This window comes from Sus scrofa, chromosome 2, assembly GCF_000003025.6.
Source record: "Sus scrofa isolate TJ Tabasco breed Duroc chromosome 2, Sscrofa11.1, whole genome shotgun sequence".
NCBI classification, from domain to species: Eukaryota; Metazoa; Chordata; class Mammalia; order Artiodactyla; family Suidae; genus Sus; species Sus scrofa.
The window spans coordinates 115,921,456-115,947,280 of record NC_010444.4 but is presented as its reverse complement, the minus strand read 5'-3'; the positions used below and the strand labels follow the sequence as shown (position 1 = coordinate 115,947,280).

General features: G+C 38.3%; 1 protein-coding gene across 5 annotated transcripts in view; it reads right to left on the bottom strand.

Moving 5' to 3' along the window:
- Positions 1-25,825, bottom strand: part of CAMK4 (calcium/calmodulin dependent protein kinase IV) — a 324,433-nt gene that overhangs the window by 287,555 nt on the left and 11,053 nt on the right. For 2 of the 5 annotated variants that reach the window (XM_021084619.1, XM_021084618.1), the window contains exon 1: positions 999-1,208. The exons of 2 other annotated variants lie outside the window; for them this stretch is intronic. Coding sequence is in view for 1 of the 3 variants with exons in the window: in XM_021084616.1 (XP_020940275.1) it covers positions 999-1,009 (11 nt within the window). In the remaining 2 variants the exon portion in view is untranslated. Of the gene's footprint in view, positions 1-998; positions 1,215-25,825 lie in introns of those variants that run through there. One more of the 5 variants, XM_021084616.1, reaches the window with a different exon arrangement.

Genomic DNA, 25,825 nt, shown 5'->3' with positions numbered 1-25,825 from the left:
GCTGTATGACAGGTGCACAGCAAGAACTCTCTCCATGGTGGTTCTGTGGATTGAATACCCACCCCCAACACCTCACTAATAGGACAGGAAGCAGTCTAAATTATAATAAATGATACCAATTCAGCTCCCTGTGGCATAAACCCAGCTCTATTTTTAAGCATTATATCCTAAAAATAATATTCTCATTTCCATATAAGAGAGAAGCAGTAATTGGGTAAATTGTGCCCAGAAATTCATAGACAGAGGGTAGCAAAGGCTGAAATTAAAGACTTTTAAAAATTAGGAATTCCCATTGTGGCTCAGCAATGACAAACCTGACTAGTATCCATGAAGACACAGGTTTGATCCCTGGCCTCACTCAGTGGATTAAGGATGTGTTGCTGTGAGCTGTGGTGTAGACTGGAGGCTGCAGCTCCAACTGAACCCCTGGCCTGGGAACTTCCATATGCTGTGGGTGAAGCCCTGAAAAGCAAGAAAAGAAAAAAAAATTCTTCCTGGTTGCAGGAGGGTATATTTGCACTGCATCCATGTTCTAAGGTTTTTCAGTTCATTCAGTCATTCATTAAAAACCAAAACTTATTAAAGAACCCCATCCTCACAACTAAGACTACTTTGTTGCGTAAATAAACAAATACAGAAACCCCCCAAACGATTGTTGTTTTTTTTTTTTAAGTCAAAACTGAAGAGGATGGTTGGATAACTGAGAAAGGGCCACTAATAAGAAAGAGAAATAGAGAAGTTAACATCCATTTAAGTTGTTCTTGGTAAAAGGAGAGAGAAAGGAGGGTTAGAACAAAGAAAGGAGGTGGGTGCATAAAGGATAGATTTTTAAATATAATCATAAAGACACAATAGTTCTGTAAGACTTTCTGTTTAATGGAGTAATCAGTGATATTCTATCTCTATTTAAATCTTTATCTTTCTAATCAGAAAAAGAATTTATCTTAACAGTTAACTCAGAAATAGATAAAAACAATACTAAATCTGAAATTACATACCTTATTCCCATGAGAAGAGTTAACTTATGGAACCTCCAACTGACAGAAAATAAATTTTAAATCATGTTTGAAATTTGCTTCACTAGGTAATTTTCAATATTAGCAGCTTAGCCTTTCTTCTACACTTCTCATCATTTAATCACTGCTCAAAGTACCTGCCACACTTGTCTTGTGATCTAAATCAATGTTCGTGCAATTTTGTAAAACTACTAGCCTTGTATTACTGAAAACAAAACCCAGAACATTTGCTAAATCATAATGATTTCTGGGTCTGCCTGCCTGTATATGGTAGGGGTTTTTGTAATCAACCACAATCTACACCTCATGACCTACATTATGCACATGTATGTTTTTCTAGAGAAATTTTTCAATTTTTTTAGAAAAAATGCTTTCCTTCTTAGATAATATTTTGAAACATATTCACCAGACTTTTAAAAAGAAAGGGACAAATCACAAATTTGCATTTTTAAAAAGATGTATGGCCACAGCTTTTAACTGTAAGCAGGAGATTCTTTCTTTAAGAAAAAAAAAAAAAAAAGGAATTTGTTGTAATGAGGCTGCAGTGACCTCAGAATTAGAGAGAAGGTGGCTTAGAGGCTATGAAGACAGGAACAATACTTAAATAATTCAGTAGAAGCAAGCTGCTTATGATAATAATACCATTATTACTGTCACAAGCACTAAGTATTTTAGTTTGCAGTGCTGGACACTGCCCTGGCACCACTGTATGGCTTCCCTGGACACTGCGCCTCACCACAACCATCACTGCTGCCAGTCTTACTAGCTAGAAACTTACAGGTTGGGATGCATTTGGCTGGCAGAGCTAAGTCACACATTCACACTCTTAGTACAGGAAGGCTGGGAGAGAAGTACTTGGCATCTTTAACCTTTATATTTGACGGCAGATTCTCCTCATACCAAAATTTATGAGGTGAGAAATTCCTCAAACATAGGACAAGGGCTGAGATACTGGGCAGGATAAAAAAATGATAAATACCTTCTACTCAAAAAGCTATGAATGGGCTCCTGCATTTGTGTTAGGTTATTCTCAACCTCATTCATTCAACCTGCTCCAATATTTGTATTTCCTTCTTTTCACTATCTCATCTGCATATACTCTCTTGAGATCTCATCTATCTCGTACTTTAATGGTTCCTAAATGTAGCTCTTCAGACATCTAACATTCTCACTATGGCAGAGACTGCCTACCGTCCGCCAAAAATCTATTACCCTTTTCTTTCAGAGAAAGTGAATTTTACCTTGGCGTGAAGCTTTCCAGACATACAAAATTCCCTAGTCTTTCTTGAAATTAGTTCTGACTACATTGCTAACTTCTCTTCAAAGGAATATGAACAAACATGATGTAAAATGTCCAGATGTTTCCTCACATTTCATCCTCCTTCCCTTTTGCAACATCTGGACCTGTGGCAACCCCGCTTCAACTGTGCAGATGATAAGACACAGCCTGGGAACCTAGGTCATTGAGAAGCGGAGCTACTCACCAACTTTTAATACTAATCTTGGACCTGATATGTGAAAGAGAAATAAAGGTCAATCTTCTATAAGCCACAAAATTTTGGGGGGGTGGTTTTTTAACAGCTTCTTAGCTTTATGCTAACACATACACACACACACACTCAAAAGTTTATCAATTCTTTTAATGAAACCAACACCTAAACAAATACAAATGTTAGAAATCTTGTGGTTGGCCTAAATTCCTCCTTCTTTCTTATTCCTCATATTTAACAGATCACTAAATTATTTACACTTCTAAAAATGTATCTCTTTCTCTAAACCCAAAGGTACCACCTCAGTCTGAGTTCTCAGTTTCTCTCTCTTGATGTGAGTTTATTGCTGCATTAGTCAGCTCATGCTGTCATAACAAAATACCACAGACTAGGTAGCTTAAACAATAGCAATTTATTTTCTCACAGGGGCTTTAAGTACCACTTGATCCTTTCCATCACTTCCTGGCCTAAACTTCTGCAGCTAAAGCATACAAGGTGAAACCACATATGGTTTTGGTAGAAGCCATGACTTTTTAAGTCAGAACAACCTCATTTCCTTGAGAAGAGTTTCTTGAGTACTGAAGCCTCAAAAAAAAAAAAAAAAAAAAGCTGATGGAAAAGATCATTGCATTAGGCCTGCCCTGATTCAGCAAAGACATCGTGGTCTTTGCATGAGACAGCTACTCCTAGAAATAGTCCTGTAGTTGAGATTAAAAGGAAGAGGAAAACAAAACTCAGATCAATTCTCTTGGGTTCTCTATGTTTGTCCTTATTTTAAATACCATGTGTCTAGATGAAGAATTACAGCATACTGCTTCCTTGCTTTTGGTATACAAGTTACAAAACCCTGACCTAGCACACAGAAACAAGAGAACATTCTCATACCATGCTTCTAGTTGGGTGGAATCATCCTACATAAATACTAAATAATGCAGCTCCCAGGGGACTGACTGACTTCTCTGATCTTGCCAGGTTATTAGGATCAGTTATGGCTGAACTTTATCCTGGAAAACGCGGTACTTATCGAATTATAGGGAATAATAGTAGATAAGAATGTATCATGTGGTCGCAATGATAAAACTCTCGTTTTATTTAAATTAATAACCTCTGATCTTTTAAAATCTATACATATTGCAGCTTCATAGGATTCGACCTAAAATGAAAAGTAAAGTCTGCAATAAATTGAGCAGCTTCCTCAAGGTCACACTATTTAGTTGGACAGTGACAGGGCTGTTATCAGAATCTAGTCTTCACTTGCCAATCTCTATGATGATTCCCTTTAAATTCTGTTTCATCACTCCATTAGCCAATTTTTTAAGGAGGTTAGGTAGAAAGATCAGAAACTGTGAAGCTCAGTATAAGTTTGGAATGCAGGGTTCCAAGTCAATGGTTTCTTACCTACAGAGTGAGGATAATATATATGGTTCATAAGAGTGCTGTGTGTAAGCATCTCACCATAGGCACTAAATAAATATAAATTATTTTTACAGAAATCAAAAAGCTATTTTGCCAACAGTGAAAAAAATTTTCATCTAACAGGTTATTTTTTAAATTTTTTGTTGAAATATAGTTGAGTTACAATGTTCAGTCAGTTTCAGGTATACAGCAAAGTGATCTAGTTAAAAATGTATAAATTTTTCATTTTTTACATGATCTTCCATTATAGGTTACTATAAGATACTGAGTATTGTTCCCTGTAGTTTTGATCTCTTATACATGGTAGTGTGTATATTTTAATACCAATATCCTAATTTATCCTTCTAGCCCTCTCCCCTTTAGAAACCATAAGTTTGTTTTCTATGTATGTCTTTTTCTGTTTTGTAACTTCACTTGTATCATTGATATTTGTCTTTGTCGACTTCACTTAGTATGATAATCTCTAGGTCCATTTACATTGCTGCAAATGGGATTATTTCATGTTTTATGGCTGTGTAATACTTTATTGAAAAAAATATATATATACATACCAGATCTTCTTTATCCATTCATCTCGCAATAAACATTTGGGTTGCTTCTATAAATTAGCTATTGTAAATATGCTGCTACGAACACTGGGGTGCAGGTATCTTTTTTTTTTTTTTTTTGCCGTTACTTGGGCCGCTCCCATGGCATATGGAGGTTGCCAGGCTAGGGGTCCAATCAGAGCTGTGGCCGCCGGCCTAAGCCAGAGCCACAGACATGCAGGATCCGAGCCGCATCTGCAACCTACACCACAGCACATGGCAATGCCAGATCCTTAACCCAATGAGCAAGGCCAGGGATCGAACCTGCAACCTCATGGTTCCTAGTTGGATTCGTTAACCACTGAGCCACTATGGGAACTTCCCAGATATCTTTTAAAATTACGTTTTTCTCTGGATATGCCTAGGAGTGGGATTCAAGGATTATATGGTAGCTCTGTTTTTTGTTTTTGTTTTTTTTGTCTTTTGTCTTTGTTGTTGTTGTTGCTATTTCTTGGGCCGCTCCTGCGGCATATGGAGGTTCCCAGGCTAGGGGTTGAATTGGACCTGTAGCCACCGGCCTACACCAGAGCCACAGCGACAAGGGATCCGAGCCGCGTCTGCAACCTACACCACAGCTCACGGCAACGCCAGATCGTTAACCCACTGAGCAAGGGCAGGGACCGAACCCGCAACCTCATGGCTCCTAGTCGGATTCGTTAACCACTGCGCCACGACGGGAACTCCTATTTTTTGTTTTTTAAGAAAACCTCATACTATTCTCCATAGTGCCTGTACTAATTTACATTCCCACAAACAGCACCGGATGGTTCCTTTTCCTACACTTCCTCTCCAGCATTTATTATGTGTGGACTTTTTGATGATGGCCATTCTGACTGCTGTAAAGTGACACTTCAATGTAGTTTTGATTTGCATTTCTCTAATAATTATTGATGCGAGCATCTTTTCATGTGCCTATTGGCCATCCATATGTGTTCTTTGGAGAAATGTCTTTTTAGATCTTCTTCCCATTTTCTGATTGGTTTTATATACATACACACACACACACACACACACACACACACACACACACACACACACACACACACACACACACACATATATAGGGCTGTATGAGCTGTTTGTAACTTTAGAGATTAATCCCTGTCAGTTGCTTTGTTTGCAAATATTTTTTCCCATTCTGTGGTTTGTCTTTTGATTTTCTTTATGGTTTCCTTTGCTGTGCAAAATCTTTTAAGTTTAATTAGGTGCCATTTGTTTACTTTTATTTCCATTACTCTAAGAGAGCCAAAGAAATATTGCTGTACTTTATGTCAAAGAGTGTTATGTCTAGGCTTTCCCCTAGAAGTTTTATAGTATCCAGTCTTCAGTTTAGGTCTTTAATTCACTTTGAATTTACTTCTGTGTGTAGTATTAAAGAGTGTTCTAATTTCGTTCTTTTGTATGTTGTCGCCCAGCTTTCCCAGTACCACTTACTGAAGAGACTGTCTTTTCTCTATTATATATTATTGCTTCCTTTGTCATAGAATTTTTTTTTTTTTTTTTTTTGGCTTTTCAGGGCCACCCTGCGGCATACAGAGGATCCAAGGCTAGGGGTCAAATCAGAGCTGTAGCTGCTAGCCTATACACAGCCATAGCAACACAGGATCTGAGCCACATCTGCAACCCACGACAGCTCACAGCAATGCCAGATCCTTAACCCCCCAAGCAAGGCCAGGGATGGAACCTGCGTCCTCATGAATGCTAGTCAGATGTGTTAACTGCTGAGCCATGACAAGAACTCCTATCGTAGATTAATTAACCATAGATATATGGGTTTATTTCTGGGATTTCTATCCTGTTCCACTGATACATATATATCTATTTTTAGACCAGTACCATATTGTTTTGGGGTTTTTTCCCAGACCATGCATGCATCATATGGAAGTTCTCTGGCCAGGGATGAAACTCATGTCACAACAGCAACCCAGAGCATTGAAGGGACGATGCCAGATCCTTAATCACTGTGCCACAAGGGAACTCCAGTACTATACCGCTATGAACTGTAGTTATGTGGTATAGTCTGAAGTCAAGGAACCTGATTCCTCCAGCTCCATTCTTCTTTCTCAAGATTGCTTTGTCTATTTGGGATCTTTTTTGTTTCTATAGAAATTTAAATTTTTTTTCATTCTGGTTCTGTGAGGGAAAAATGCCATTGGTAATTTAATAGGGTTTGCATTGAATCTGTAGGCAATCTACAGACATTGAAATTACTACAGTCATTTTGACAATATTGATACTTTTAACCCAAGAACGTGATATATCTTTCCACTTGTTTGTGTCATGTTTGATTTATTTCATCAATGTCTTTTATACCTTTAAGAACACAGGTATTTTGTCTCCTTAGGTAGGTTCAATGCTAGGTAATTGATTCTTTTTTGATGTGATGGTAAATGGGATTGTTTCCCTAATTTCTCTTTCTGATCTTGTGTTGTTAGTGAATAGGAATCTAACAGAATTTGTGTATTAATTTTGTATCCTGCAACTCTACCCACTGATGAGCTCTAGTAGTTTTCTGGTAGCATCTTTAGGATTTTCAATGTATGGTAAGTATCATGTCATCTATAAACAGTGACAGTTTCACTTCTTTTTTTCCAATTTGGATTTTTAAAATTTCTTTTTCTTCTCTGATTGCTGTGGCTAGGACTCCTAAAATTATGTCGGATAAAATTAGGAACAGTAGGCATCCTTGTCCTATTCCTGTTAGAGGAAATGCTTTCAGTCTTTCACCAATGAGAATAATGTTAACTGTGGGTTTATCATATGTGACCTTTATTATATTGAGGTAGGTTCCCTCTAGGACTACTTTCTGGAGAGTTTTTATCATAAATAGATGTTGAATTTTATCAAAAGCTTTTTCAGCATCTATTGAGATGACCATATCGTTTTTATTCTTCAGTTTGTTGATGTGGTATATAACAGTGACTGATCCGTGGATACTGAAAAATCCTTGCATCCCTGGGATAAACTCCACTTGATCAGGGTGTATGATCATTTTAATGCATTGTTGGATATGATCTGCTGGCATTTTGTTGAGGACTTTTGCATCTAGGTTCATCAGCAATTGTCTTCTTTGTGGTATCTTTGTCTGGTTTTGGTATCAGGGTGATGGTGGCCTCATAGAAGGAGTTTGGGAGTGTTCTTTCCTCTGCAATTTTTTTGCAATAGTTTCATAAGGATAGTTGTTAACTCTTCTCTAAATGTTTGATATAATTCACCTGAAAGGCCATCTGGTCCTGGACTTTTGTTGGGAATTCTGAAATCACAAATTCAATTGTATTACTTGTAATTTGTCTGTTCACATTTTCTATTTCCTGCTGGTTCAGTCTTGGAAGACTGTACATTTCTAAGAATTTGTCCATTCCTTCTATGTTGCCCATTTTATTGGAATAAAGTTGCATGCAGTAGTTTCTTATGATCATTTCTATTTCTGTAGTGTCAATTGTAACTTCTCCTTTTTCATTTCTGATTTTATTGTATCGAGCCCCTTCACTTTTGTTTTGTTTTTGTCTTTTTGCCATTTCTTGGGTCGCTGCCTTGGCACATGGAGGTTCCCAGGCTACGGGTCGAATCAGAGCTGTAGCTGCCAGCCTATGCCAGAGCCACAGCAAAGCAGGATCCGAGCCGTGTCTGTGACCTACACCACAGCTCACAGCAACACCGGATCCTTAACCCACTGAGCAAGGGCAGGGATCAAACCCGCAACCTCATGGTTCCTAGTCGGATTCATTAACCACTGCGCCACGACGGGAACTCCCCCTTCAATTTTTTTCTTGATGAGTCTGGATAAAGGTTTATCAATTCTGTTATATTTTCAAAGAACCAGACTTTAGTTTCAGTGATCTTTTCTATCTTTTTGAGTCTTTGTTTCATTTATTTTCTGACCTGTATGATTTCTATCCTTAACTAACTTTGGGTTTTGTTTGTTCTTTCTCTAGTTGCTTCAGATGAAAGATTAGATTTGTTATTTCGATTTTTCTTATTTCCTGAGGTAAGTTTGTACCCCTATAAACTTCCCTCTTAGAACTGTTTTGCTAAGTCCCATAGATTTTGGATAGTCATGTTTTCATTTTCATTTGTCACTATGTATTTTTTATTTCCTCTTTGATTCTTCAGTGATCCACTGGTTGTTTAGTAGCATAGTGTTTAGCCTCCATGTGTGTGTTTTTTTCAGTTTTTTTTTTTTTTTCCTTGTAGTTGATTTCTAATCTCATAGCATTGGGGTTAGAAAAGGTGCCTGATAAAATTTCAACTTTCTTAAATTTACCAAGGTCTACTTTGTGGTCCAACATGTGATCTATCCTGGAGAATGTTCCATGTGCACTGGAAAAGAATGTGTATTCTATTGCTTTCAGATGGAATGCTCTGTAAATATCAAATAAGTCCGTCTGGTCTAATGTGTCACATAAGGGCTGTGTTTCCTTATCATTTTTCTGTTGGATGATCTGTCCATTGATGTAGGTGGGGTGTTAACATCCCTCCCTATTATTGTGTTACTAACAATTTCTCTTTTTATGTCTGTTAATGTTTGCCTTATATACTGAGGAGGCACATAGATTCACAACTGTTATATCTTCTTTTTGAATTGATCCCTTGGTCATTATGTAGTGTCCTACTTTATCTCTTGTAAAGTCTTTATTTTAAAGTCTATTTTGTCTTATATAAGTATTACTATTCCAGCTTTTCTTAAATTTCTATTTGCATGGAATATCTTTTTCCATCCCTCACTTTCAATCTATATATGTCTCCTGATCTGAAGTGAGTCTCTTTTAGACAGCATATATATGGGTCTTGTTTTTGTATCCATTCAGCCAGGCTATGTCTTTGGATTAGAGCATTTAACCCATTTACAGTTAAGGCAATTATTAATATGTATGTTCTTACTGACATTTAGTTAATTGTTTTGGATTTATTTTTTAGTTTTTTTTTTCTTCCCTTCTTTGCACTCTTGTGATTTTATGACCTTTTTTACTGCTGTATTTGGACTTCTTTTTCTTTTCTGTGTATTTATCTATTGTAGATTTTTGGTTTGCAATTACTATGAGGTTTTGGTATAGCAGTCTATTTTTATATATATATATAAAGTTTTCCCCAGGAAAACTTAAGAAGCAATTCTATGGTTACTCTTCCAACACAGATATGATTATTCATGCAGAGACTGAATATAGGTAGGATCAGCGGCCACAAACATAGAATATTCTCTGGCATCCCAGAAGGAAATCCCTCAAATATACCATTAGCACTCTCTACTCGACATCTGCTGCCTCCCCAGCCTGGAAGTGCCTTTTTTGGGGGATGTAAAGCACTGTATATTGAGATCTCTTACTTGCTAAAATAGCATTACCTGGAAGAGGTTTTGCATTGTTCCCTTTACGTAGTTTAGTTTATTGGATCACCTGGCTATCAACTCATTCCAAAAGTTGGTCTAATTCTACTGGAATCTTGAAAGGAGAACGAGAGAGCTATACACAAATAATGACAATAGGAGATTAGTACCATCAGCCACAGAGTTCAAATAATGAAGAAATTAAGTACAACTGGAGGTATCAAGGAAAGTTTCATGGAAAAAGATATGTAACCAAAATCTTAAAAGATAGCATCAAGTCATGCAAGTATGCAAATAGTAATTAAGGTGAAATGTAGTAAGACTTCAGAGGTTTATGTGGAAATGCTTATCAGTTAGGATTTGAAAATAACAGAAAATAACTCTGCTTATTCAAGCAAAAAGAGAATTTATTAAAGGGATAAAAGTAGCTTAGGGAACAGGCAAGAAGCTGGAGAACCAAATTAGGATGGAAGAAAGGAATCAGGAAAGGTATACTAGCAGCTCTGGCTGTGTAGAAAGCATTTATCTTGTCCGTCTGTAAGTATTTAGGTCCACAGAGAAATTAAATGTACAGAGAATAAAAGTCCTAATTTGGGAGCTCCCGTCATGGCGCAGTGGTTAATGAATCCGACTAGGAACCATGAGGTTGCGGGTTCGGTCCCTGCCCTTGCTCAGTGGGTTGACGATCCGGCTGTGGTGTAGGTTGCAGACTCGGCTCGGATCCCGCGTTGCTCTGGTTCTGGTGTAGGCCAGCGGCTACAGCTCCGATTAGAGCCCTAGCCTGGGAACCTCCATATGCTGCAAAAGCGGCCCAAAAGAAATAGCAAAAAGACAAAAAAAAAAAAAAAAAAAAAAGTCCCCACCAAGAATAAAAAAAAAAAAAAAAACTTCTCAAAAGGAAGCCAAGTGGCTCTCAGAAAGAAAAATGGATGTTGACTAGCCATATGAACCAAAACATGTCCACTCTAGAACAGAATACAGGACAAGTTGTTTTGAGTGGGAAGGGAAAGAAACAATTTATGGATGACTTTCTTTGTGCCAAGTATGTGCCACTTTATACTTCGTGTCATTTAATTCTCATAACAATCCTGTAAATCAAATATTATTTTTCCCACCTCTGAGAAAACTATGGCCAGGCTAAGGAAACTGCACAAATTTCATAAGCCAATAAGCATCTGCGCTGGGACTTGAGTTCTCCAATTGTGCTGTTTTGAAATGAAAGATAAGGTAAGATCTAAGGTGTTGTTAGCCTCTGGGAAGAATAAGCCTGTTGAGATGCCATGGCAGGAGTGATAGCTCTTGCAAAAGAAGACTATAGGGCAGAAAACAGATACGAAGAAAGAACTGGCTGTTTCACAGTTGAGTCCTCTTCTGAGGAGTCACAGAAGAAAGATGGGAGCTGGAGAAATCTCCTGTGTGGGTCAGTGATCAGCCTTTTGTTTTTTTTTAAATAAGTAAATAATAAAACACAAAAATATTCATGGACATGGAGAACAGACTTGTGGTCACCAAGGGGGAGGGGGAGGGAGCGGAATTGTTTGGGAATTTGGGGTTAGTAGATGCAAACTATTGCCTTTGGAGTGGATAAGCAATGAGATCCTGCTGCATAGCACTGGGAACTATGTCTAGCCATTTACGATGGAACATGATAATGAGAGAAAAAAGAATGTATATGTGTATATTTAACAGGGTCATCTTGCTGTACAGTATAAAATTGACAGAACACTGTAAACCAGCTATAATGGAAAAAATCATTATAAAAAATAAAAAAAATAAAAAAAAAATCCAAAAATATACCTGACATCCAGTATGGCAGGATAAGAGAAGGGCAAGAGGCAAAAATAAAGGTCATAGAGCATGAACAACGGTGAGGATATGAACTGATCCAGTGTCTGTGGAATCCATAATTCTTATGGATAGGAAGACACTGTTTTCCGATCATTTATCACTGGAAAAAATGCTTACTGAGCACTTACTATAGAGGCTACAGTGATAAAGAAAGAGATTGGAATATAGTTGAGGTTTGAGAAATAGGCAGGAATCAAGCTGGTCTGGTAGGACATGAGAAGAAGATATGATGTAATTAATTCTAAGTCCAGTGGGAGGCTAGTGAAGGACTTCAGACAGGGGAATGACATGATCCCACTTCATTAAATTTACTCTGGTTGCTGAGTGGCAAATAGATTAAGTGGGAAAGAATGATAGCAGGATATCTAGTTACTCCTACTGAGTCATTTTCTGAGTGAAAGAAAAAGGCTTCCTTAATGGAAATTTGTCCCTGTGATTTTAGCCATTACTGGTGTTCAGAGCAGAACTGTGCAATGTGCTTTCCGACCCTATGACCCTGAACTCTCTTTGTTAGTGTTCTTCCCTCTTCAGCCCATATTTATGTCTGTAAATCAGGAGCCCTCACCTTCTTGATCTCTGTTTCCCCCTTAATCACCTCACTAGGAAGGCACTGCTAAACCAAATTAATGACTGCCAACATTTCAATAGATGAACCTTCCTCTCTGGGACGGATGTTCACATTTTAATAGATGCAGACCATTGAACCAATAAGAGCATTAATGCTGAACTTCCATTAAGGGGCTATTAAGATATTTGGGTAGGGAATTTGTCTTAATACCACTCACAATGAAACTCCTATGCCTACATTTGGCCTCCAATGAAAGGTTATTTTTGATGTTAAAAAGCATGTTATCATGACACAGCCAAAACCAATGGTGCTGAAAGTTAGTACAGTGACCAGTCCATTATGTGTGGATGGCACAATAAAAAAAGCAAGTCACCAGTCCAACTCCCATGCTCCCCTTATTGGACCTCAATTTAGTGCCTAAAACTGAGCTTGGCATCAACCTCAAACTCTCTACTACAGTACTTAACATCTGGATTAAACTGTAGTCATCCCATCCCATTCATGACCTTTACCTTTATGAGTTGAGGTATATATAACCCACCCATTCAAGCTGCTTACTTTGTAGCATGAAGGGGCTACCCACACTGCAGCACTCCTTTCTGTCATTTGTCAAATGTGGATATGGAAGGATCAGTGCAAGTGAAATAACAGTATCAAGTATTGTATTACACACTTGTTGGAGGGATCTAAAAGTGAGAACATGCATATATTCTAGGCTCACATCCTCCAGGAAGTTTATAAAGGCCGTTCTAGTCTTACTTAGATGTGTCTCTTCAGGTTCAGGAGTCAGATTTCCCTTTATCAGCTGGAAGACTTTGAGCAAGACACGTCACTTTCTGCACCTTAATTTCCTCACCTACAGGTGCACACGTTACTAACACCTACCTCACACCTACTTCTTAAGGAATTTATGAGGATTAATTTAAATCCAAAAAGCACTGGACACAATGCCTAGCACATAGTAAATATGCAATAAACAGGAGGGATTATGAGTTAATATCACTAGCAGAGAATTTATTATTTTACACCACTACTCTGCAATCATGAGGTACTTTTGTAAGCTGTACACAATAAGCTCCTTGGAGGTGTGATTCATGACTCATTTAACTTTACATCTTCAGTGGAATAACTGGCATGTGGCAGGTGTTTGGCAAAAGACTACTCAATGAAAAAATGAGCGAATTTTTTGGATTTTGTGCTTGCACTTGTCTCTGTTTAAAGAGTCATACTAAGTGGTTTAAAATTTTTGGAGGTTTCATGGGACAAGAGAGGCAGAAATGTCTAAGCATCAGGATGACCATTAGAAGGTGTCCAACATTGGGATCTGAACAGTTCAAGCCTTCATGCTGTGCTCTCAGACTTCTGAGAGCTTTCATATATGGTATATCTTGTATTTCTAAGTAAAACCCTAAGAGATAGGAGCATTAACATTTCCAGATAACCAACAAGAAGACAAAGAGATGGAACTACCTAATTTGCTTGAAGGCATTTGGCTCATAAGGGGAGCAGACATAAATGGTAAGGGCAAAGTATAGTGGTTAGAACTCCAAATAGTTTGGTTCTACCACTTACCAGCTAGGTGACCTTGGGTAAGTTACTGCAATACTCCTGTATTTCAGCTGCTCCATATGTATAAATAAAAATGAGAGTATTCTCTCATAGGTTGTTTTGAAAATTAACTGAGGAAAAAGATTATATTCCGACTCCTGTTCTCTGAAACTTATCTTTCTAGCATAAACTACTGAGCTCCCAGGCAGCACCATACCTGGCATTTTGGGCTCTGCTGATCATATTGACTTTGAGCCACACCCAAGGCCTCAGCCCTTGATCACTCCCTCCTTGACATGGTCAAATGCCAAAACTTTCTTGTGTCCCTTTTACACAAAGAATATTGATTGGAAAATGACTTACAAAACAAACTAACAGCAATACTAAATAAAGCTCAAAGTGTGATCTTCATAAATTTAAAAAAAGTGGAGTTCCCGTCATGGAGCAGTGGTTAACAAATCTGACTGGGAACCATGAGGTTGTGGGTTTGATCCCCGGCCCCGCTCAGTGGGTTAAGGATGTGGTGTTACTGTGAACTGTGGTGCAGGTCGCAGACGTGGCTAGGATGTGGCATTGCTATGGTTCTGGAATAGGCCGGTGGCTCTAGCTCCAATTAGACCCCTATCCTGGGAACCTTCATATGCCGTGGGTGCAGCCCTAGAAAAGACAAATAATAATAATGATAATTTAAAAAAAATTCTCTCTGCGATAATTAAATGCAACCATGACAGTGGACATGCAGCCACCACAGCTTTTCTCTAATACAGAGGAAGAGCTTTCCTCACCCCACAGGTTACACACAGTACATGACTTCCTGCTCTATATGAGGATGAGGCTGGCCCTTTTTAAGCACTGATTGCTACATGGGGCAACGGAAGCCATAGGCCAATGTTTTCATCTTGGCTGCACAACTGAATCACTTCAGAAATTTTTTAAATGTTTGATGCTTAGGTCACACTCCAAACCAATAAAATCAGAATTTCTTGGGATAAGGCCCAGGCATCAGTCGTTTTTTTTTTTTTTAACCTCAGTGATGACGATATACACTCAAGACTGAAAACTTCTATCTGAAAGCTTTGTGGCCACAGAAGTTAAGCTCATCTAATCAGTTTTCTGCTGGTTTCTCTACAAGATAGTTTGTTCATCTGGAAAATACTGCTAATCTATAGTAAAATATGTATTTTTTAAGATATATATAGTATATATAAATCATTGGCATTACCCTGAAAATTATTTTCTTACATAATTACCACTAACTAAAAGATGAGTATATACAACCAAACTCTGATGTTTCTATTACTATTCAAACATATATTTCTCATTAAATAAAGTCAACTGGTAGAAAGTCAAACCAAGGTAAGTGATGACAGAAAATATTGATTCCTTATTTGGTCTCAAACTTAAGGGATTTCTGGTCAGGAATTTTCACAGGTTAGATGGTATCACCACCTACTGGCAAAATGTGATATTGCACCTCATTCCTTGTATCTGGAATATAAGGAGAAAACTTTAAAATCTTGTTGTGGATTAAACTAAAACATTAAAGAGTTATAGATCTGGAGTGTATTATATTAGGATCCTCTCTTGATTTTTAAAATTATTATTTAATTATTCTTTGAGTGTTATTATCAGCGTGGAAGGACACAGTAACAACACTGAGAGTTGCCTTTTCCATTTCTATTCATCCTTTCTCCTTCATTGTAAGAATTCTGGTTTTGTTCCAAGAAAAATTATGACACAGTTCCTACCAACAGGATGTAAGTAACACTCTATAGTTTTTTACTCAATAACCTTTTATTCCTTACTAACAGAATCCAGTTTTGTTCAAACTAGCAATGTGCCCAAAAGTTGGGGTGACTGATCAGTTTTCCCTTTTCACATTAACTTCTTGAAGGCTGAGCCAAGCATGTAGGTCTTCTTTAACGAGGAGGGTTCTGTATGTGTTATATTTCTAGTGTCATTTTATTTTTATTTTTATTTTTTTTTGCTATTTTAGGGCTGCATATGGAGGTTCCCAGGCTAGATGTACAATTGGAGCCATAGCTGCTGGCCTATACCACAGCGACAGCAACTAGGGATCCAAGATGCGTCTGCAACCTGGCCTCGCTCATGGCAATGCTGGATCCTTAACCCACTGAGCAAGACCAGGGATCAAACCCACATCCTCATGGATCCTAGTCAGGTTTGTTAAGCGCTGAGCCACGAAGGGGACTCCTTTAGTCTCATTATATATCTCCATCCAAGATTTTCATTTTTCTTTTTCACCTGTATTCATAAATACTATTTTGCTGCCCTTATCCTGTTAAACCACCCTAAAAGTTTTCTAAAATAAACCATGTAAAAGAAGTAGTGATAAAGATCAAAAGAAAGAGAAAGGAAAGAGAGGAAAAGGGAGGAAGAGAGGACAAAGGGAGAGGATAAGGGAAAAGGGAGGAAGGAAGTTAAGGTGGGAGAGGGAGGGAGGGAAGGTTAGGTACATAGGGAGAAAGGGAAGAGGGGAAAAAAGGAAGGGAAGAGAGACAGAGAAGGGACAGAGAGGAAAGGAAGGAACATAAAACAACAATTAGGTGAAGGAAACCTTGCAGGTCTGAATCTATGATGAGACAAAAAAAATACCATTACTATCACTGACTTCATTATAAGAATTAAGCACTATGGTTTATAGAGAATAAAAGATGGGAGCAATTATAAAGGGATACAAACATAAAACTAACTGTCTGGGGTATACAATTACAGTTCCAAGCTTTTGAAATACCCTTTCTCTCAATTCCTGGTGTCATAAGGGAAATTACCTTGATACGTAGGTTGCCAGTGAGCACACTACCCAAGAACAAGAAACTATGTAGCCCAACAATTAGCTTGAAGAGCAGATATGGCTTTTATCCTGGTAGAGGACAGATAGGGCCAGAACAGATGGCACGAACGAGTGGCTAATTTCAGATCTCACAAATACTGAGGGTCCTGTGTATAGTTACTGTATTATAACTAGTGTATCTAGTGCCTCTTTGCTCCATCCCTTTCTGTGTTCCACATACATATTTTCTACTTCCTTTGTCTAACATATATCAGAGGTCACCAACCTACTTATCTCTCCTTAACAAAGATAAGTTGTTTTTTCCATTCATTTCTTTTTTTATCTGGTTCCCTATGTAAAATTTAATATCCTCAAATAAAGGGGGAAAGTCACATTACATCTGGCATTTTTTATCTTCACAATGATCTTTTCTTTCTACATTCTGGTATAAAAAGAGAGCTACATTCTGAAAATAGCTTTGAATTTAGCTTAATTAATACAGCTCATTAAAATAAGTATATAAAATAATTGTAACAAAATCCTAGCACATGGAATATATGCTAATGTCTGTCTACACCTTTATTTGACTTCTCAGACATACCTCATGATGTAATAATTCTATTTTTAAAATGGCAACAATTAATTCCTTTAGGTATTTCCTTATAACTCTATACCAATTTTATACACAATTGGCTATGGTTCAACTTTCTCAACTGAGTATACTATAAAAGGCACAAGAAAACCTTGGACAAACTAACAACTGAACTTTTACAATTCAGTAAACTGTTAAGAATTATATAAGACTTTCTTCACGGTTTTTAATCAGAATACAATTTCTGACTCTATCTCTGCTATCAATTCCTTATCTTATAAAAAGTAACAATGGAAGAGCCAGGATATTTTACCTTTAAATAGGTATCAGGTTATTATTGCTGCCTCAGAACTTTTTTTTCCCTATGAAATACCGTAATTCTCAAAGTTACTAGGACTATGCAATTGACAGAACACATTCCATTACAAAATAGCATAGAACGGTTATATGATCTCTCTTTAGTAAAAATAACTAGACACTTTTTTTTTTAGATCAACCAGCTCCACAACTTCCAGCCATGGCTAAGAGACTGCTTTCTTCTATGTTTATAGCATACAAACCAGGTGTGGTTTCAAGAAGACACAGAAACTTTCTGGTCAACTATTGCTGGAAGAGCTAAATATTAATGATTCATAATAAAAACCATGATTTACATCTGATACTCCTTAGTATTCATACAGGCAGTAAAAGTAGAAGCTAACACTCACATAAACACAAGCTATGGTCCAGGCAGTAAATAACTCTATTACAGTAATTCATCAATCTGAAGGCACATTTTGCAATTTACTCATACACCGGCAAAGATTCCTGTTCATAGTCAATCACTATATAGAAGCTATCTTAGTCAATCTGGGCTGCTGTTAACAGAATACCATAGACTGGGTTACTTAAACCACAGACATTTATTCCTCATAGTTCTAGAGTCTGGCGTGTCCAAGGTCAAGGACCTGGTAGATCTGTCATCTGGTAAAAGCCTCTTCCTGTTTTGCAGATGGCCATGTTTGCCTTGTATGCTCTGTGGCAGAGCAGAGGGAGAGGAAACTAGCTGTCTCATGCCTCTTTTATAAGGGAACTAATCCTATTATAAGGGTTTCCACTCTTATGATCTAATCATCTCCTAAAGTTTCCATCTCCTAATAGAATCCATTGGGGGAGGGGGTTAGGATCTCAGCTATGAAGAGGGGTGGAGAGGAGACACAAACATTCAGTCCATAACAAATGCTACGGGGCATGGACTCGTTTTAGGAATGTTGTTTGTGGTGGTGAAGGTGCCCAGTTAGTGACAAAGGCCTTCTTCTTTATTAAAGGAGTAGTTGTTTTTTAGGATTTTGGGTGTCTGGATAATAACTGTTAAAAAAAGTATCCAAACTTGCAAATATGGGAAAAGATTACTTCATGCCTTTTGAAATCATACTAGAACACGAAGAAGCCATGTTGTCTAACAAGGGTCATTGATGATGTAAGGCAAGGTAACTAGATATTATTTACTTTTGATTAAGGCCCTGATTCTGTGCAGTTATTTATCGACTTAGAGAAGATTGATAAATTGCAATTTTTTTGGTCAAGTAGAGATGCAAGTAACTTCTTTTCAGAAGAAAAGCTTGAAATTTATTGCCCCATAGAACACTAACTAGTTTTATATCTGAGGAATTGATCTTAGCTGTCTTTTACTTTCTTTCAGTCTCTTGTATCCTCTTTGAACCAGCTTTACTTTCTTGATATTTCCATCATTAAAAAGTGAATATATCTTTTACATGTGCTTATTACATATGTGTATGAGTTTTACATATTTTTCAATTATATTTATCACTCTTTTCCCCCACTCCACTGCAAATTAGGATATAGATAAAAGCTTAGGAAAAGTGAAATACTTACAGTCAAAACATCTATTTTCTTTACTGGAAAACCTGACTGGAGCCAAAAAGCCTTGCCAATATTTCACTCTTGATTTTACCTCACTCGCTCACCCAGTTCCTGGCAGGACTGGACAGCTTCAGCCCTCTCACTGCCTCCCGACTCCAGAGGCAGGCCACTTTTACCATGCAGCAGACTGTAGACAGTAACACTCTTTAAAGATAAAGGAATGGAAAAAGGGGCTGGGGTGAACGTGAAAAATTTCTTCTCCCATATCCACCAACCAGATAAGTCACTCACCCTCCCTGGGGAGGAGTTAACGAGTAGAAGGGGAGAGGCGAGGAATGATTAAATGTTAGGTTGGTTATTGCTGCCACAATTCAGCACATCTTGGATTCCATACTTCCAACAAAGCCATCCCATCAGTCACTTCTTAAAATGCCTCATTCTTTGGTTGATGAGTGCCAACATGACTATGTTCCAGATTATTCTGTGGTAATCTTATAACTCTGTTGCAATAGCAGTGTTTAATTTTAAATCCAATCATTATAGATTTTGGAACTTTTCTATGCCACTTCCTGAGAGGTCACCTAGAAGTTAGGGTTCAGATAATGCCTAATGTTTTATACGTTATTTTTTAATTGTTATTTTTTAACAAGTGGCAATGTAGCCCTTGCATATTCTCTTATGATAAGAAGATATCTGAACATAATGTTTATGGGGAGGTGATTTTACAAATAAAACATGCTGTGTCTTTGTGGCTACAAAAAAAAAAAAAAGAGGAAAGGAACTGACATTCTGGGTAGAGGGCAACCCAATGGCAATTTGACACAATGCTGCTAGATACTGTTGGTTCAAAGTCAAACTTTTCATCCCTGTGCTGTATGTGAACTCTCCATTGCTTGCTGCACACTTGCCCTGTCCATGCTCTAGAAGACCTCAGGTGCTTGTAGCTGAGCAGTATGTGTGTAATACACATTGATAGGCAGCAAGAGGAGTTTACATGCTGGCGGCCATCAGTCAGGTCTGGGCACTCGTGACCTACCAGACTCTCCCTGCATTCCTCATTTTCCCCAACCTGGAATCGCTGGCTCCCCATGAGAGAGGACTGTCGAAGAACTGCATCCTAGCCCCACATGGAAATGGAGAAATCCTCCAGTTGCAGAAAAGCACAAGCCAAGTCTTTGCCACAATAAATCTAATGGCAGCTACCCACGTGTTTAGAATCTTAACTATATACCAAGCAATAACATGGAATACTTTTGTATTGGGACTTTATGAGAGACATCAATTCATATAATGGCAAAAGAAGTAAGTTTTATTCAATTTTAACATCTAGTAAAGCTCAGAGTTGGTATGCAAGCATGTGCTAAATGAAAGAGTAACTGAGTGAACGTGCAAATAGTCATGGGATGTAATTTTGGCATTTTAGGGGAAGTCAAAGTTTTTCTTACAAGCAAAGTGGAGAATCTAGTCAAATAGCATAGCACATGTCTGCATGATGCTAATTAAGTAGTTTCTTGAAAGAATGATGGTTTAATCAGCTTGGGGCTAAGAGTAACATCTGGAGTATACTGATTGAGTCCTTCCTTCTGCCTCTGAATTTCATCCAAATTATCCCACATCAGTCAGAATGAGTATGATTATGGCCACATGTTCTCTTGGAAGAGAATTCCATGTCCCTCAAATCTTACAGCTGAGATTTTTAGAAGTCCATTTGAAACCCTCGCTGCTCCAAAACAAACTCAATTCTATCTTCTCTTCAGAAAAGGAATGAACTCTTGTTAGAGAAACCTCCTCTCTGCAAAATATTATGCTCTCTTTTGACAATTTTGCGTGAAATCTACTCTGGTTAATCGGAATCCTTTTATTTTATCTTATTTTTTGGCTGCCCTACAGCATACGGAGCTCTTGGGCCAGGGATCAGATCTGACCTGAAGTTGCAATCTAAACTACAGCTGCACCAATGCCTGATCCTTAACTGTGCCAGAATGGGGACTGAACCTGCATCCCCAGTGCTCCCCAGACACCCCCAATCCTGCTGCACCACAGTGGGAACTTCATTCTGGATTCGTTTAAAAAGGATATTTAAACAAGCCCAAACTAGAAACAGCCAAAATGTCTATAAATAGAAAAACAGTTAGTAGATTTATATAAAGGAATACTAAGTAGCAATAAAAAAGAAAAACTACTGACAATCACAAAAACATGGATAAACCTCAACACATTATGTTGACTGAAAGATGCCAGACACACACAAAAGTACACACTGTATGATTCTATGTATATGAAATCTAAGAACAGGCAACATTAATCTATGGTTTAGAAATCAGAACAATAGTTGTTTCTGGGATATGTGTGTAGAGGATAAGGGAAATGACTGGAAAGAGACAAGAGGTAATGTTCCAGGGTGATGGAAACGTTCTATTTTGTTTGGTTTATTAACAAAACAAAGTGAGTCTGTTTAATCGTCAAAACTTACTGAATTGAGTACTTAATATGTGAGCATTTAAATATATGCAAATTAAATGCCAAGAATAAAATTTAGAAAAGAAAATAAAGGGCTGTCATTCAAAGTGCCTTGCCAGCACTTCACATAAGTCAAGGGCTCTGAAGTTTCAATTGCCTTCATGAAAGCAGAGAAGACTGAAACTAAGCAAGAAATCATCTCCTGGCTGGCTGTATTTTTCCTCCTCTAAAAATAATGGGGTTTACCAGTACAGGTAAGTCAGGAAGGCAGTTTCCAAATAATTTGTGCTGTGCTCTGAAGGAGATCAAAGCAATAATTAATGAGCTCCGCTGTTAGCCAGGCTGATTTTTTGATCTATTTCTCAAACAAAAACATCCAGAGGGCAATCTGATGTGAACTTTTCACAGCTATTCAGGCACCAGATCAGTGAAAGGATTCTCCAATTTATGAGAAAATTAATAGGTCATTTACAAAATATCTGCACAGATCTGGCTTAACTGATCATGTTGGACGGAGGGCAAGACATACTGTCTCCTCGTCCATTTCAACAGCTGCCGGCCTTCCGGTTTCCAACTCTGGGGACCTTTTTGGGACCTTTGGGGCTTCCCTGTGCCGAAACCGGGCACCATCTGTGCACCAAGCAGTACCTGTAAACTTAGCTTACGGTTGTGTGGTGGTCAAGAATACAGTGACTGTTGCTACAGCTTGATGCCACTGCCTTGCTTTGTACTGAGGCAGTGAGTTTTACCCACCAGCACCAAAAACATCAACCCCGTGAAAAAGATGTATTTGCTGAGAATAACATGTGTATTCAGTGATATTAATGAGAGGCCAAGAAAGTAGATTCTTTTCCTGTGTAGACCACCACAGACTATTGGGCAGAGTTCCTTGGGCTATATAGAAGGTCCCCATTGGCCAATCATTCCATATACTACAGTATGCATATGCCAATCCCAAGGTCCATCCATCCCAACCCCCCACCTGTCCCCTTTGGTAAGTACCTCCATCTCTTTCTGATAAAAGTCAATCCTTTCCTGGATTTCTGACACTGCACTGATAATGTCAGTCATTTGGCCTAGGAGTTCAATCTGGGAAGTTTTAATATCTTGGAGCAGTGCTATAAGATTCATTTCTTCATCAGCATTAATGTCATCTTGATCACAATCACAGGAGGTCATAGTTGGATATCTAATTAAATTTGGGTGCTGGTTCTTACATTTATGGTAAACATTTTTAAGAGACTGTCTGATCTTGGAGAAATTCAAATTCCACATCTTCCCAGCAGCAGCTTTTACTCTTTTGGTTTGAAGTTTGTACATCTTTCAAAATGAAACAAGAGTCAAGGTGTTGGGATCTAGGGATTGAGATGGCAGAATAGAAGGACTGGAGCTCAACTTCTGTCTTAAAAACAACAAAATTCACAACTAAAGACTGAACATTCTTCACCCAAATGTACTGGAAACCTTAACAAAGATATCATACTCCAGAAGAAAAAGAGGAGGACACATCAAGAGGTAGGAGGGGAGATTTCACAATATAAACAACCCCATACCTCCTGGGTGGGAAGCCCAACAGAATGGAAACTAACTGGTTCACAGAGACTCATTACAGGAGTGAGAGTTCTGAGCATCACATCAAACTCTCACGTGTGGGGATCTGGCACAGGGAGAAAGAGTATCTGGCATTGAAGGCCCAGTGGGGCTTGTGTGCAGGAGCTCCACGGGACTGGGGGAAACGGAGACCCCATTCTTAAAAGGTGCACATGGAATTTCACGTGCACTGGGTCCCAGGGCAAAGCAAAGTCTCCATGGGAATCTGGGTCAAACCTGACCACAGTTATTGGAGGACATCCTTGGAAAACAGGGGTGAACGTGTCTTGTTGTGAGGGAAGGACATTGAAAGCAAAGCCCTCAGGAATATTCAGCAACAGTGCCTTTCTCTGGAGGTGGCCATTTTGGGAAAATCTGGCCCCACCCATCAGTCAGCTGCTGAGAAGCCCCAAGGCAAACAACAACCCAGGTGGGATCACAGCCCCGCCCCTCAGTAAACAGGCTACTTAAAGACCCCTCAGGCACACAGCTGCCTCTAATCCCATCCAGAGACTAAGCCTCACCCAACAGAGGGATTAGAATCAGCTCCACCTACCAGTGGACAGGCATCAGCCCCTCCCATCAGGAAGCCTACAGCAAGCCCTCCATATGGACTTCAGCCACAGGGGGGCAGACATCAGAAGTAAGAGAGGCTACAACTCTATTATCCATAAAAAGGTCACCACACCAAAAACCTATAAAAATGAAAAGACAGAGAACTATAACTCATATGAGGGAAAAAGAACCCCAGAAAATCAGCTAAGCAATGAGGAGATTCTCAGCCTCCAGGAAAAAGACTGTTGATGTGGAAGATGATGCAAGACATTGGAAATAAACTGGAGGCAAAGATGGATAACTTACAGGAAACACTGAGCAAAGAGATACAAGATATAAAACTTAAACAAGAAAAGATGCAAAATACAATAACTGAAATAAAAAATTCACTAGAAACAGCTAATAGCAGAATACAGGAGGCAAAAGAATGAATAAGCGAGGTGGAGGACAGATTAGTGGAAATTACAGATGCAGAACAGAAAAAAGAAAAAAAAGACTGAAAACAAATGAAGAGAGTCTCAGAGAACTCTGGGACAATGTTCAACGCATCAACATCCGTATTACAGGGGTGCCAGAAAGAGAAGAGAGAGAAGAGGAGACAGAAAAAATATTCCAAGAGATAATAGCCAAAAACTTCCCTAACATGGGAAAGGAACCACTCACCCCAATCCAGGAAGCACAATGAATACCATATAAAATAAATCCAAGGAGGAACACCCCAAGACACATATTAATCAAACTGTCCAAAATAAAACAAAGAGAAAATCTTGAAAGCAGCTAGGGAAAAGAAACAAATAACATACAAGGGAACCCCAATAAGGCTATTGGCAGATTTTAGAACAGAAACTCTGCAGGCAAGAAGGGAGTGGCATCATATACTTCATGTGATGAAAGGAAAAACATCCAACCAAGATTACCCTACCCAGCAAGGCCTCATTCAGATTTGACAGAGAAATCAAAAGCTTCACAGACAAGCAAAAGCTGAGAGAATTCAGCAACACTAAACCAGCCTTACAACAAATACTAAAGGAACTTCTCTAGGCAGAAAAGAACAAGAGAAGAAGGAAAGGAAAAACAGCAGCAAAAACAAATCCAAAGCAATTAATAAAATGGCAATAAGAACATACATATCAATAATTACCTTAAATGTGAATGGACTAAATGCCCCAACCAAAAGACAGAGACTGGCTGAATGGATACAAAAACAAGACCCATATATATGCTGTCTTCAAGAGATCCACTTCACTTCTAGGGACACATACAAATTGAAAGTGAGAGGATGGAAGACAATATTTCATGCAAACGGGGATCAAAGAAAGCTGGAGTAGCAATACTCACATCAGACAAAATAGACTTTAAAATGAAGAATATTTTCAGGGACAAAGAGGACATTACATAATGATCAAAGGTTCAACCCAAGAAGATGTTATAACAATTTTAAATATCTACGTACCCAACACAGATTCACCACAATATATAAGGCAACTGCTAACAACCTTAAAAGGAGAAATTGACAATAACACAATAATAGTGGGGGATTTTAACACCCAACTTACGGCAATGGACAGATCAACCAGACAGAAAATCAATAAGGAAACACAGGCCCTGAATGAAGCATTAAACCAGATGGATTTAATAGATATTTATAGGACATTTCATCCAAAAGCAACAGAGTACACATTCTTTTCAAGTGCACATAGAACATTCTCTAAGATTGACCATATCCTGGGCTACAAGTCCAACCTCAGTAACTTTAAGAAAATTGAAATCACATCAGGAATCTTTTCTGACCACAACACTATACGACTGGAAATCAACAAGAAAAAAACTGCAAAAAACACAAACACGTGGAGACTCAACAACATGCTACTAAACAACCAATGGATCCCTGAAGAAATCAAAGAGGAAATTAAAAAATACCTAGCAGCAAATGACAACAAGATACGACACTCCAAAACATATGGGATGCATCAAAAGCAGTTCCAAGAGGAAAGTTTATAGCAATACAAGCCCACTCAGGAAACAAGAAAAAGCTCAAATAAACAAGCTAACTTTACATCTAAAGCAGCTGGAGAGAGAAGAACAGACAAGATCTAAAGGTAGTATAAGGAAAGAAATCATAAAGATCAGAGCAGAAATCAATGAAATAGAAACAAAGAAAACTATAGAAAAGAT